This window comes from Parambassis ranga, chromosome 12 (genome assembly GCF_900634625.1).
Source record: "Parambassis ranga chromosome 12, fParRan2.1, whole genome shotgun sequence".
Classification (NCBI taxonomy): Eukaryota; Metazoa; Chordata; class Actinopteri; family Ambassidae; genus Parambassis; species Parambassis ranga.
The window spans coordinates 14,111,502-14,126,293 of NC_041032.1; the positions used below are offsets into that span (position 1 = coordinate 14,111,502).

General features: G+C 44.6%; 2 protein-coding genes across 3 annotated transcripts; one reads left to right on the forward strand and one right to left on the reverse strand.

Annotated features, from left to right (window-relative positions):
- The first annotated feature begins 425 nt into the window (after positions 1–425).
- On the forward strand, positions 426–6,388 carry LOC114443843 (alpha-synuclein-like). 2 transcript variants are annotated; one of them, XM_028418187.1, is made up of 7 exons: positions 426–501; positions 816–1,106; positions 1,424–1,590; positions 1,710–1,739; positions 2,795–2,937; positions 5,359–5,430; positions 5,746–6,388. In XM_028418187.1, exons 3-7 carry the CDS (start codon positions 1,470–1,472, stop codon positions 5,761–5,763), a joined length of 384 nt encoding a protein of 127 aa, XP_028273988.1. In that variant the 5' UTR covers positions 426–501; positions 816–1,106; positions 1,424–1,469; the 3' UTR covers positions 5,764–6,388. The 2 variants fall into 2 exon arrangements, with proteins under 2 accessions (XP_028273988.1, XP_028273987.1); XM_028418186.1 differs by having other exon boundaries at positions 450–501; positions 812–1,106.
- A 1,589-nt stretch (positions 6,389–7,977) lies between these two features.
- Positions 7,978–14,778, reverse strand: nop14 (NOP14 nucleolar protein homolog (yeast)). The gene is made up of 19 exons (XM_028417134.1): positions 14,594–14,778; positions 14,050–14,232; positions 13,452–13,586; positions 13,225–13,366; positions 12,981–13,132; positions 12,720–12,857; positions 12,513–12,635; positions 12,301–12,432; positions 11,886–12,222; positions 11,686–11,816; positions 11,512–11,597; positions 11,284–11,419; positions 11,007–11,108; positions 10,746–10,899; positions 10,503–10,662; positions 8,902–9,049; positions 8,696–8,814; positions 8,456–8,611; positions 7,978–8,363 (listed from the first exon to the last, which is right to left on the reverse strand). The coding sequence occupies exons 2-19, from the start codon at positions 14,230–14,232 to the stop codon at positions 8,267–8,269; spliced, it is 2,631 nt and encodes an 876-aa protein (XP_028272935.1). The 5' UTR covers positions 14,594–14,778; the 3' UTR covers positions 7,978–8,266.
- Between the last annotated feature and the right edge of the window lie 14 nt (positions 14,779–14,792).

The window sequence follows — 14,792 nt, forward strand, 5'->3', positions numbered from 1 at the left end:
CAGACAAATAGAAATCAAAGATAAATTGAAATATATAATAAATATCTAAATACCTAGATAGAGTTCAGTAGTCTGATTGAGACAGGCAGGAATGACTTCCTGTGTCTCTCAGTGGTGCATCGTGGGAGTCGGAGTCTGTTGCTGAACGAGCTCCTGTAGCTGGTCAGCACAGTGTGGAGCGGGTGAGAGGGACAGAGGTCCAGAATGGTCTTTATTTTGGACCACGTCCTCCTCTGACACACCTCTGTCAGAGAGTCCAGGTCCTCTCTTACAACATGGCCGCCCTTCCTGATGATTCTGTTGAGTCTTATGTTTATGTCCCTCACCCTCAGACTGCTGCCCCAGCAGACACCAGCACACAATGATGGCACTGGCCACCACAGACTCAGAGGACATCCTCAGCATCGTCCTGCAGATGTTGAAGGACCTCAGCTGCCTCAGAAAGTAGAGGCGACTCCGGCCCTTCCTGTAAACAGTGTCCACGTTTTTCCTCCAGTCCAGGTATTCATACTCCTCCACCACCTCCACACTGACCCCTTTGATGCTGGTAGGGGTCACTGGAGCCTTTGTCCTCCTCAGATTAATATCCAATCCTTTTCTAATCCTTTTGTTGCTCTTTAATTTACAGTGGTGTTTGAACATGTGAGGCAGCAGCTGTGTTTTAATGGGAGCAGATTGATTCTGCCACTAATTAGTAGTTTGGCTGCAGCTGATTTTAAAGAGCGTGCAGCACCTACACTCCGTGGGCAACCCACAGAAAAAGCGACGTAATCTCTCTCTCTCTCTCTCTCTCTTTGTGTGTGTGTCACAGACAGGCAGCAGAGCATCATCTTCTCTCGCATCAGCATCACAGGGTTTAATCGCTCTGTCTTTGCATCGCGGCGTAGGAGGAGGCGTCTGTCCAACCTGTGGAGCGTCTGTCTGTCTCTGTCTGTCTGTCCCCCCTCTCCTGTCTGCGAGCGTCGGTCCGTTTGGAGCACACCTTGTCTTTCTTAAAGTTTGGAGACAATAAAAACGGTTTTACGGCTCTTTAGGGAGGGGGGATCTCCACTGTCATCCCGGAAGACTCATCCCATCCTCGGCTGAAGGGAAGTTGAAGCAAACAGGTGCGTAAAGCGCGGCGCCGTCATTTCTCCCAACGATACACTAATGTGATTTTTATTCTGTCTCTTCTTCTTTATAAATGTGAATGATCCACGCACTGTGTCGGGATGTGACCTATTTCTACAGGTGGGATTTTCAGCGCGCGCGCGCGCACACACACACACACACACACACACACACATCTGAGCCGACGATACTGTCTTGACAGAGCTGTCAGATAGAAAAGAAGAAGAAGAAGAAGGGCGGTGTCATCGTTCTATTTGTGTCTGTGTGTGTGTGTGTGTCCCTTCTCATTGCGCCTGTTTTGACACCCTCACAGCTGTGCGTGCGTGCGTGCGTGTAATTTGGGAGCCAATCAAGCCGCCATGGACGCGTTAATGAAGGGTTTCTCTAAAGCCAAGGATGGGGTCGTGGCAGCGGCGGAGAAAACCAAGCAGGGAGTGACTGGAGCAGCTGAGCTGACGAAGGATGGTGTTATGTTTGTCGGTGGGTTGGAATTAATCTGATTGTTGAGCATGCTACCAGAATAATGGCAGCATTCTTATTATTATTACTACTTTAAATGATATTGTGGTGTCTAACCGAGCTCCACCTGCTTGTTTCAGGTACTAAAACCAAGGATGGAGTCACAACAGGTAACTTCAGATTAATGCAGATTTGTAAATCAAATCTCCATTTATGCCATATTTGTTGCTTTTTTTTTGCACAATAAATCTTCGGAGCTCATCTCACTGATTCCTCAGGTGGTCAGTGAGAGAGATGAACTGTAACTCTGCAGGTGAGCAAGTGTCATATTTCAGCACCTATGCTCCCCATAGGCCAGGCCTCGCCATTTCTCATACATAACAAGCCGAGAAGCAGAGGGAGGTCGCCTCTTATAGGACTCCAGGGATAGGATTGTATTGTTGTATTGCTGCAGGTGAAGGCAGAAGAGCGTTATAAAGGAGGACACAGTGGCTTTATTTAGGCCTTAGTGGAATGGGTGGGCAGATCAGGTCCCTCAGTGGGATCCACATTAGATAATCTGCTCCAACATGTGCTCAGTTACATGCTGACAGGACAGGTTTACGAACAATTCAGACCAAACCAGATGTAACACAGTCAAAGGTGGGGTGGAAGATGATCCTCTTCCTTTTGTTGTATTATTATTGTCTTTTAACAATAGTGATATTGATACTTCTTGCATGATTTCTTGTGTGTATGGTGGATTAGACTAAACTGTATTGATCCCTTTGGGATGACTGCCTCAGGGAAATTAGGTAAAATAAAATAAAGTGTGCTATATAAATAAATGTGACTTGACTTAAAGACGCCTGCAGGAAAAAAAAAAAAACAATACTGTTAAAGATTTGGATCCATACAGGAGGTTGGGTTATATGCCAGTCTGGATTGAGATTATAGGCATAATCCACTACCCAACCAATCTGTACACCTCCATCCAAAGGTTAGATTAAGCAGACAACCATCATAATAGTAACCATGTGTCTGTTTTGTGTGTGAGGGGTTCAAAAAGTTCAAAAAACACAACCACAGTGAGCATAAAAGTAGCAGCTAGTAACGATACGATGGGATCTGTGTCATGTTTACGTTCCTACATGCTGATCCTCACAGGTATTGATGCTTCTATAGAGACATACTCTTCCTAAAATGCATCCGCCCCCCCCCCCCCTCTCTCTCCTCTTCCTCTCAGTTGCAGGTAAAACTGTGTCTGGCGTGTCTCAGGTGGGTGGAGCCATGGTTACCGGGGTTACCGCCGTGGCCCAGAAAACTGTGGAAGGTGCGGGCAACATTGCTGCTGCCACTGGATTGGTCAAGAAGGACCCAGCCAAACAAGTAAGACTGACACACACTCACACTCCATTCACAGATATTCATATAGAAGCAGACGTTAGTGTGCAGAACATCCCTCCATTTCACAGCAGCTGCGAGCTATAGCTCTGTGTCAAAATGGCCTCCTGACCTTGAGTCATTTGTCATCACTTCTCATATCTGCTGTGTGTCTTTCCTTTCTCTGAAATGAAAGCTGTTAAATATTGTTAGCTTTCCTGTGCCATTCATCAGCCAGTCCGCGGCCTTCGTTTGTCAAAGGAAGAGGAGGAGGAGGAGGAGGAGGTGAAGGCAGCTTACCGTAGAAAACAATTTACTGCTGAGACACAAGTCAAAAGTGATAAATGATTCTCCTCCTTCTCACTGGTTTCCTTTACTCAGTATTTGATCACATTTTCTTCAGGTTTTTATTATTATTATTTCTGTCAGGTTAGCTTCAGAATTTGTTATTTAAAATATATAGCTAATTATTAAAAAAAAACAACAATATGGCACCCTGCGGATAAATGTAGAGATTATGTTTTGAAAGAAAATCGTTAAAAATAAATAGAAATAATAAATAATGTGGTAATTAGGGTCATTTTGTTAGTTGCAGGAAAAATCATAATTTAGATTACACAACAGACTGTGAGGAACGCCTGATCTGATTGGTTGAAGTTTGAGTGGTGTCGCCTCCTGCTGGCCATTAGAAAAATCACAGCATGTACCACAACATGTAAATGTGTAAACACAACTTATGAAGCTCCTTTAAATAAAAAAGGAAATCTTTAGATTTTTTTTGAAGCTTCTGCAATTCTACATCTGGACAAATAAGGTGTTGAAAAACAAATGTACCATATAAACGAGGACTGTAATTACCGCGCACTGCTGTGAGTAGCAGGAAATAATAAGTCAATCAGATATTTCCCAGGGCAACACAAACACTTTGTTGATGCTCACTTTCCCTTAATTAGCCATGAAACACAGGGGAATCCATAACATCAATTTATCAACAGCATGCACAGACACACACACATTTCTTTAACTTTAGCTTTAATCAGCTGTGATTAGTTTTTTTTTTAAGATGAATTCACAGCCAGCGGCAACAACTGGAACAAAAAGGCTTTTCAGTGCTTTCATCATTTTGTTATCAAAAGAAAGCGCTCTATAACCAACAGCCAATCAAACCCTTTGGTTGTGTTGAAGCAGCTGAAAAAGTAAGTGCGGTGTTCACCCTGAAGGACAAAATGATGAATACGATCAGCCTCATTATGGAGGAATCCTGACAAGGCTGCCAGGCAGAACAGACGAACAGATGGAGAACAGACACCAGCGGACTGACTGATGGACGGATAACGGACTGACTGACACATATTAATGCAGATATATATATATATATATATATATGTGTGTGTGTGTGTGTGTGTGTGTGTTCTGATTGACATGCAGAGAGCAGCAGATTGTCTTCGTTTAACCATCACTCCCCGGCGGCTCAGCCATTAAACGTCATTAATATTGATTTTATTTAAAAATTGATGCCAGGTTCAGAGGCTCCATCAGTGATTCTCTCTCTCTCTCACTCACACACACTCTCACACACACGCTGCAGAAACAGGCCGGTGAGGTTTGATTAATCTGCTCATCTAGTCTGTGCCACTGATTCATCAGAGACTCATATCATGGCACGGAGACGGAGAGGAAAATGACAATGAGACAAACAGAGGAGGATAACAGAAAGTGGTCTCAACAAACTCAGTCGACACCTTACCTGTGTGTGTGTGAGTGTGTGTGTGAGTGTGTGTGAGAGTGTGTGTGAGAGTGTGTGTGTTTACCTGAGCACACGTCTCAGGCTCAGCCAGGTGAACAGATGGAGGCTTGATGGGTGGTGTTAAACGCAACAGCAGGAGGAGAAGGTGTAATAACTGCTTTAAGGTTACGTCAGCCAGCTGTCTCTCTCACACACACACACAGACGAGCACATGTCAACACACTGTGACCAGTCCCCATTAAGGAAGGTCGGTTCAATGACACAGTGTAATCAAGACATTCTGTGCAGCGAGACAACAGAGACATCACCTTGTATTCTTCGTCACTGCTGTAGCCCACTCACTCAAAACGATCACGACCACGATGATGGCTCTGAATAGAAGACAAGTGTCTTTGAATGTATCCACGGTTACAATGAAAGGACGGATTCAGTGTGTGGTTTACATTCAACTACAGTTTTGCATGGTTTGGTAGAGTTTTTGTGACAGATTGTCCAACAGGTCCTCTGTGCTGGAGCATGCAGAACTTCACTGTCTTCACTGTCTGGCCATCATTTCATTACACATGCAACATTATATTTAACACACTTACACACATACAAAGATATTTAACACAGAGCAGGGGCTGTGTTGTTGATTCGATCAGCCGTCTGAATGTTGTTTTTTGGTTTTGTTTGTTCAGAGCAATGACGCCTCACCAGTACAGACCTTGGCAGAATCACCTGTTGATACTGACCCTGCTGACGCTACAGAGGTGAGATCATCTCCTACTGTCTCCAGTTTTCTCACCAAATAAGAAGAGAATTTCAGAACCTTGTTATAAAATATACTTTCATCTTGGTAGCAAGGTGTTATTTCTTTGTTTACTTAGGATTGTCCCTTAAATTTGTCAGAGGCTGTCGTCGTGGCAGCAGAGTTCATAAATAAATCACTTTAGTGGCTGGTGTAATATTCCCTCCATGTTTCACTCAAGGTTAAAACGATCACATTACGGGGAGTCGTCTGAGTCCGGGGCGGTAAACTCACAGCCCGCCTCATCGTTTCTTCTTCTCTCTTCTCTCTCTCTCAGGAGGACTCTGATGACTGAACTGCCCCAAAGCTTTTCAATCAAAGATCAATGACCGAAAACATTCCATGACGCCCTGCCAAGTCCCGTCGTGCCTCGTTCTGGTCCTCTATGGAGTCTGTGCTCAGTGTCCGTGCGTGTGTATGTGTGTGTGTGTGTGTGTGTGTGTGTGTTGCGTTGAAAGGGACCTCAGGTGTGTGTCGTCTGTGACCAGCTGTCTTTTACAGTGATTCCCTCCCACTGAACAAGGCCACCTGATCACTGTCTGTGTGTGTGTGTGTGTGTGTGTGTTTCCTGTCAATCGTGTGGCTCTGTCAGTAACACAAACATGGAACTATACCACAATCCACGAAACACCTAAGTGTCTCTATATAAATGATGGATTTACAGTGATCTATTTGAAATGGAAGCGTATCAATATCCTCTATTTTTGTCTGTCACTGTATTTTGCGGTGGAATATAAAGTGCTGAGCTATTTGTGCATTCATATTGTATTTTTTAAGTTAACATAACAGATATATACTGAATGGACTTTTGAAAAGCAGGAGCATGTAAACCACTAACCGCTGTGTCATGGATTTATTGGGATCTAAATGTTGAATAAAATATGTAAAGTGTGGGGTCAAAAAAATGTTTTTAAAATCTATATGAGAACGCTGTGTGGTTATTAATCTTATATTGGTGGAACTGAAGTCTGAAGAAAAGAAAATCTGGAGTCTGGTAAAGACCGGGGTCCAAAAGAATCATGTAAGCTTCCTATATAAAACCAGTATGTTTGGAGAGGTCATATTGACTTGCTGTGTAGTATCTGAGGAGAAAGTGGAACAGAAAACACACGACTCCCCTGACAACAGCAGCAGCAGCAATGTAAGGGTGTGTTCGTGTGTGCGTAGGTGTGAAAACATGCATAGCTGTGAAACAATCGCCTGGCAGACAGCAGAGCTCAATGTGTGCTCATGTACCAATAACCACTCGCTGTTTCAGGGATTTGAGCATCTTACAAGGATTTAATGTAACGTCATGTTTGGTACATTTTAATCAGAAGAAAAACGTCGTTTAGAATATGAAGCAGTGATAATCCTGCCTGTCAGGACGGAGCCAGTCGCTCTTTGAATTACAATACAGCATGTTGTCCTTGACTATGAGCTGTAGCCTGACATCCTGTGAAGGAAAGAGGAGACAGAAGTGCAACGTCTTTCCTCTGAGACACAGCCCTGCTCTATTAAGACCTGGAAATCCTTTAGTCCTGCAGCATACCACCACCTGTGCCGTGATATTTCATGCACACAACACATTCCTCTGCAGCTCGAGTACTATATCACAGAGTGGCACGAATCTCTATCTCTTACAAATGAATGCTGCAGAGACGCCTGCAGTTGCATGAATCAAAGCATTTTGCTGATGTTTGCCCGGCAGGTCCGCACGGTCCCAAAGCAGCTGATGACTCCTTGATCATCATGAATTATGCAGAAGGGCACTAAGACAACAACATGAGTCATAACCTGTTAAACAGCTGAACACCTTTCCCCATCTGATTGCCTTTTTCGTCATCATTACAGGGGAGTTAACATGATCCTCACACCGTTCAAAAAACTGTTTGACATTTCAAAGGTCACCTTGTCCCCGACCAGCACAGCATGTAAAAGAGAGAGCGAGGCAGCAGCTGGCTGTGAAGTCCAAAAGGCTGAAAGTTGGTTCGACCGCAGGTCTGACCAGCTGAAGGTGGCACAAAAACACCATGAGTTCACACAGCAGCACCTCTCACAAATCATTTTAAAGGCCCTCTGAGCAGCAGATAAAGTGATGTAAACCAACCAGGACCACCACAACCTTCAGACAAACGCACCTCCAGGATTCAATACTAAAGGAAAAAACAGTAACAGCAGTAAACTTCCACTCTAACCTGAGCAGGAGCACTCAGGCCCTGGCTGCAGAGACCTTTTAAGCCGAGCCGAAGCTTTTAAAACACTCACTGAACCTTTGGGATCACTATTGTAAAATAACATCGCCACAATTTATTGTTGTGTTTCTAAAGTTGTGTATAGAGGTGACCTCAGCTAGACCAGTCAGACCAAACACACAACGCATGTGTGCCAGAACACAACAGACACACACCTGTTTCCTCTTGGAATTCGTTGTCTTGTGAAGGACGTGTTCAAATCGTCACGAGGAAGTCTGGGACCTGATTCAAATTATGTGTGTTTTATCGATTACACATACATTATTGAGAGAAAATATGACACCATACAGATGTGGTTATTTATTTTTCCTGTACTTTAGTACATTACTGTGATGGTTTCTGTGGCCAAACAAAAGCAAAAAAAAGCATAAAATCTCAATATTCACTGTTTTGTTGAGTAACTCTCTCACTGTCACGCCTCCACAGTGTTTGTCAAACACGTCAAACAGTATAAAATGTGTGTGGTCCAACAACGGAGCAGTGAAAAACTCCAGTTAATATCAACCTCACACATCCACAGAGAAGTCCATATGAAGGAAGAGATGGAGACGAAGACTCTGTGTCTCACTTCTTCTTCCTCCTCTTCAGGGCTTTCCACTCGCCCTCCTGAGTGCCCAGGCTTCCCAGGAGCTCTTTCACTTTCCTCTTTCTTTCTGCATCCCTGAAACACAGAATGTCCCCACGTTAAAACCTTCCTCACAAAGACAAGTTAGAACATTGTGTTTTCATTTCTGTAAGGACTTCTATCCACACCTGTTCATGACCTCGTTGAGCTTCTCTCTGGCCAGGAAGCGTGAATCCTTCCTGATCTCTCTCAGAGCGCCCTTGAATTCCTTCTTGTACTTGTGCTTCAGTCGCTCCTTCTCCCTCTCCTCTCTGCTGCTGCCACGTTTCTTCCCATAGTCCAACCTGATAAACATCAATGATGCTAAATCAGACATGCAAACATGCATATTCACTTGTGTGGACGAGCAGGTCCCTCTGTGCACTTACACTTCAACGATCTTGGGTGTGAGCAGCTTCAGAGGAATCGGCTTTTTCTTCTCAAAAACCAGCGGGCTGTGAGTCACAGGAGCTCTGCTGAGGATCTCCAGGATCTCACTGTGAAGCTCCTGCAACAAAAACAACAAACGAGCTATAATTATCAGAGGATCTGGTGCCATGAAAAGAGACAGATCCAAGTGGTATCAAACACTAACCTGCAAAAGCTGTGGCAATGTTTGCGTGGAAAGATGTTTAGAAAGCAGCGTTCGGATTGGCTGGAAAATGTGTGTGAAAGACGGGAGGTCTTGATAGAGCAGGCAGCATCTCTTCACCAAGTCCAGGCAGGTTGACAAACATGTTAATCTGGGAGGAGATAAAACATATCCACAGTGATCAACATCAGTCAGTAACTGTGTCCTGGTGAAAGGCCCCCGACCCATCACATGCACAGCAGGACTTTAACAATAACAGATCAATCCTCAGTCATCTATAAACATCCATCCATGCTCATTCTTTATGGCATATGGAAATATCTCAGGCAGAAGAGCCGGCAAAGATGGCGAACCTTCCCATGAAATGTTTTTCTGAGGAACAACAGACCGTTGGCATCTGTCTAAATCAGCCAATCTACCAGCCGATTGAGAGATGCTTACACAGATAGGTAGCAACCTTACCATAGATGGACCAAAAAAAAGCAAAACAGAGCCTGTATTTACTCAGAACCCTGTGGAAAAATCAACCTGTCTTTCTACCTCTGCACCATAGAATGTGTCCCTACTATAAAATGGTCTGGTTACAGTACTGCAGCAGACCAGACAGCACAGCAGAAAGTCATTAAAACTGCACAAAAACACACAGGACCCCCTGCTCATCATCATGTTTGAATGTTCTTCCACCGGCAGATGCTACAGGACCATCAAAGCCTGTAGCACATGATTAAAGAACAGTTTTTTTTTATCTTAGATCCATCATCACACTGAAAATGTGGCATGTTAAATGGGAATCTATGCATCTTCCCAGATATTCTGGTCAAAACCTGATGGTAGCAGTAACCCTTCCTGACCATGACTGTCTGAGTCCAGACTGCATGTCTGTATCTTTAGGCTTCGTGCAGTGTACACTCACTTTGTCCTCGCCTACTTCATCACCTTGACAGTAATTACCACAGCTACCAGTCTCTTCACACACAGCCGCTGGTGAGCATGTGTCATTGTGCGGCCTGAAGGAATGCAGAAATTAGAAAATAACTGGGTACCCAGGTGTTAGGAGCAGGGCTGGGATCAGGCCGCGAGAACAGGCACAGGCACATATTCAGGGTCGCTGCTGTTGTTATTAAATAAAATGCCTGTGTTCAGATTTAAAATGTAATTCTATTGTTTCTTTCTTGGTGTTTTTGAGTGTAGTAATTTTAGATGGGCACAAATACAAATGTATGCTCTCATGGTCCACTGAAGCCTGTTTACAAGCTTTGCTTTGAGCCCACACACCAGCTGCTGTGTGAAACCACGCTGGCGACTCATCAGAATCACATGAGTGGATGTATCAGCTCTGAGCCATACACTGTGGACAGGTAAACACTGCTTTCATATCTATAGAGGGGTGGTCATGATAATCATAAATTAACACCTCACAGGCAGCACAACATGTGACGTCTGGGAAACTGATGCTATACAACAGCATGAGCGCTTGTTGTTTGTGTGACTCATTTTCTATAAAAAGATAACAAATGAGTCTCACCGCTCCTCCGATCTGGACATTTCATTGTTGGTGGTTTTAAGTGTTTTTTGAAGCAGTAAATCCAGCTTCTCCCTCTTACCTGTGCTCGTCCCTGTCGAGGTCCAGTTTCAGCTCCAGGTGTTGTGTAGAAGACAGCGGCAGGTTCTTCTTGCTCCAGGTCTTGCAGGATTCTGAGGCTGACAGCACCAACAGATCACTCTGTTTCCCTGATGGCCTGAATGGTGGCACCACGGTGTAACCTGCAACGCAACGTGAGCGTATGTCAGCGCCGTTTCCCCACCACAAGCACAGAGACAGACCTGAGCAAAAACTGTGAGGCTACCTAACGAAGCCTTGTCCCGCACTGCCAGGTGTAACGTTCCAGCCAGGAAGTTGATGAGCTCGGGCAGGAAGCGCTTTGAAAAGGAGATGTACTCCACGGCCACACAGCACAGGAATAAACCTGCTGTGAGGTCCTGTAACGACCTCACCGGACACTAAAAACACACACACACACAGAGTCACCTGCAGTAAAAGCTGAAAATCCATATGCACACATTTTATGTGTAATCAGGTCATCAAACAAACAGAAGGCTCTGTGTACCTTTGTGAGAGTCTGACTGATGTAGAGTAGTGCCGGAGTTGTAACTGGGTGTCTGAAGTCTGAGGTGGGAAACAGCAGTGACGTCACTTTCAGGTAGACGAGCTAAAAAACACAAACATTGTGGTCATAGTGTCATTCTGAACATCTGCCCAAACCTTTTCAGTCATTCCGTCACCCATAATCAGGGCAATTAAAGACAAAAAAAAAAGACAAAATGCTTGCCCAAGGTGTCCAATCACAGGGCCTCAGACACCACTATTCACAGCAGATAATGTACCATGTCTAATGTGGGGAACGCTGCATGCCCTTTGACCTCAAGAACCTCCTCCACGCTGTGACCAGCATCTCCAAAGATGCGCTGCATGACCTGACAGGCTGCTGCTGGAAACATCTGGCAGAGAGCGTACAACTCACTGCAGAGATAGAAAGAGGCGGCGCAAAGTTTTTATTAAGCATTATTATCTGAACGCAGAGGTTCATCTGAGAAGGAACGTTTCCAACTCACGGGATGAGTTTATCTATGGTGATCAGTTCGGGTGGACTCCTGGTGGCCAGTTCTCCAACATACTCCAACAGAAATTCAAAAAGTTTCTGAAACAATCAGATGATGAACACACAGTTTCCTGACACAAGACACAAGACACAAACAGAAAGAAAGAGTCTCGCAGCGTCACCGTACCTGCAGTTTGAGCTTATTCCCTACAGCCAGACTAGGGTGGTTGCTCTTCTGGGTCCTGGCCACAATGAGGCGCTGGTTGTCAGGCGTGTGACCATGGAGCAGAACTTTCAGGTCGCTGTAGCTCTCCGGAACTACAGAAAGAAATGATGGTTAAATGCTTTGTGACAGAGGTGAATTATTTGTGTGGTCCTAGGTGTTACCAGCAAAGGTGTAAGGGAGCTCTGCTTTGGCTGCCTCCTGCTGGGCCTTCAGCTCCTCTTTGGTCAGACTCTTCTTCGGTTTGGCACCGGCCTCTTCGTCCTCCTCATTCTCGCTTTCTTGCTCAGAGTCCAGGTCTGAGTGGCCATCTTCTTCTTCTTCTTCTTCTTCTTCTTCTTCACTGCTGCCCTCTTCCTCCTCTCTGTCCTCCTCACCATCCTCTTCCTCTTCTGCATCTTCCTCCTCTGCATCAGACTCCTGTTCATCTCCACTCTCTTCCTCATTTTCATCTTCATCTTTGTCTTCTTCTGACTCCTCTTCAATGTTCCATTTCCCGTCCTATGAAACAAAATCAAAAATGTAAATAAAACCAAAACATTTCTGGCTTTTAACTGGAATAATATTAGCGATTATTACCTGATAAGAAAGAGTCATCTTGTCATGTTTGTCCAGGATGAAGCCGTCATTGAGGTCATCAGCAGACATGTGGATCTGACTCTGTGCGCTCTGCTCGCCTTCTTCTCCCATCATCCTCCTCAGACGGTCAGCCTGGACACGTCACACAGCTAGTTAGGTTCTTGTTAAACAACAGAAGACAAAAAAAATCCAAACGACCAGACCTAGTGTACCTCTAGTTTCTGCAGCTTCTCTCTCTCCTCTTTGGCGAGCTCCTCTGGAGTTTTCATTTTCTCCGAGGGCTGAGCCTTCATCTCAAAGCCGAGCTCTCTGACCATCATGTCATACGCATCGAGCTGGAACACATAAGCAGAGAAAGGAGGGGCGTTAGCCTCAGCTGCATATCGGAGCGGAACAACAACCTTCTGCTGAATTCCTACTTTGGGTTTGTCTGGTTGAACCTCGGCACACTCGGCTTTGGGCATCTTTTTCACCATCAGAGCCTGAATGTTCTTCCACTCCTGATCCAGCTTCTCCGTCAGCTCCTGCGCCTCCTCTTTCTGCACCTGTCGTTCCCTCTGGAAACGTCCCAAAATCAGTCATCAGCTTATTACTAAATAATCTCTCAACAATGTACTTTTTAGTCTATATCCAAAAATATATGCGTCCCTCTCCTTTAACTGACATGACAGGGTGCTGACCTTCTCCTGCTTGGACTTATGAATGAGCTCTTCAATGAGCTCCTGCCTGGACTTGGCTCTCTGGCTTCCGTCCTCATCCTGCTGTTGGTCCCCTGATGTTTTCTTCCTGAGGAGGCCGCCTCCTCCTCCGAAGTGGGAGGCAGTCAGCTCAGCTAGATGGAAAAAAACAAAGAAAATATGACTCAACTCAAGCTGTGGGCTTACTACAGAGCGAGTATATAAACCTTCAGCTGCTCAGACTCACCTGACAGAAGACCTTTGTCTTCTGATTCATCATCGCTGTGCGCGATGTCGTTGAACTTTTCCATCTCAGCCAACGACTGCCCGTAGTGAGTCAGCTCTTCTTCCTCGTTCAGGTTGTACACATCCTTCTTATCATGGCCATGCTTAAAGACAACACAACAGAGGGTTAACGTCCAGTGATATAATTATTAATTGTCAGCTCATAGAAATAGAGATATCATCACTGACCTGCCTCTCCATCGCAAACCTCTGCAGGATTTTGTCCTCTGGTGCCATCTTGGTGTCATACTCTCCAAACCGTCTGTCAATGAATTTGTTGGACTTGTTCTTCTGCTTGTATTCCTTCAGGAGTGTCTCTTTTCTCTACACATCAAAAATAAAAGTTAGGATTTACTGCCACTCGCCCTCAGGCAAAAATACATCCAACTATACAAAAATCCCACATTAGCTGCAAACTGCATTTGACAATAAAAACTTTCCGTCTGCCCACACTTTTGCTTGTGTCCCCTTTGTTCTTACACATCTCTCACTCGCTCCTGCAGAAGAATCCCTCACCCAGCATGGGAGTGTGAGCACAAAGCTTCACAGCGCAGACAGTGTTAAATGGACAGGGAGCTGTGACCATTGACTTGCAGCACTGGTTCCACAACATAACTTTTTTTTATCATTAATTATCTTTAATTTAATCTGGCTTTTTCTGCCAGCATGACTCAGAATTCCTTTACCTATTACTTCCTTTCCCCTTTACAGTTCTCTTAGATTTTTAAGAGGTGAGTTTAGTTTGTCTCTTAGAGTAAGTGGATGAAGTGTGGTGGTTGTCCTTTACCTTATTAATGGCCTTGGATCGAGACACACCGGGCAGACCTACATCATGCTTGGTTTTCCTCCCAAGAATATCAAATTTCTTTCTGTTGATTTTCACCTCGAACGGGTTGTTTTTGATCACAGTGGAGGTTTTGGTCTTGCGGACCTTATCAGAAACGCTCTTCTTCTTCGGTGCCTTCCCCATCTGTGACACACACACACACACACACTGGTGAAGTGACACACTTCTGATGTGGGTCTTCAGGTTTAGATGTTTGTTAATACGATGACACTTTTAAATTGTTTCAGTCTGACTACGATACCAAACCTCCCTGTGATCGTCTCAGGATGATCTAACAGTAGCTAAAAGTTAGCTTTTAAGACGTTTCAGGTCAAAAAACAAAAATATATAAAAGATATTTGTGATTTCGACAAGTAAAATCGACATAAAATCGAATAAAATTCAACGATTTTGCACCGTAGGACTACTTCACATGGAATTAGCTTCACTATGATCCGTGAAGTTTGTAAACAAGCTAACATTTCCACAGACATGCGCCGTTTACCGTTTAGCCGCGCTAAGGAGTCCAATCGTTAAATCCAGCCGGAACAAATCATGAGAATCTAAAGCTCATCTGGAACTTAATTTGATCAATAAGACTTTAATCGCCAACTATCCACGTTGTTTCACTGAGTTTCCATTTTCCAGCGTGCACAGGCTGGGGTCAAAGTTGAAGCTGAAGATACAGACGAGAGCCACTTCCG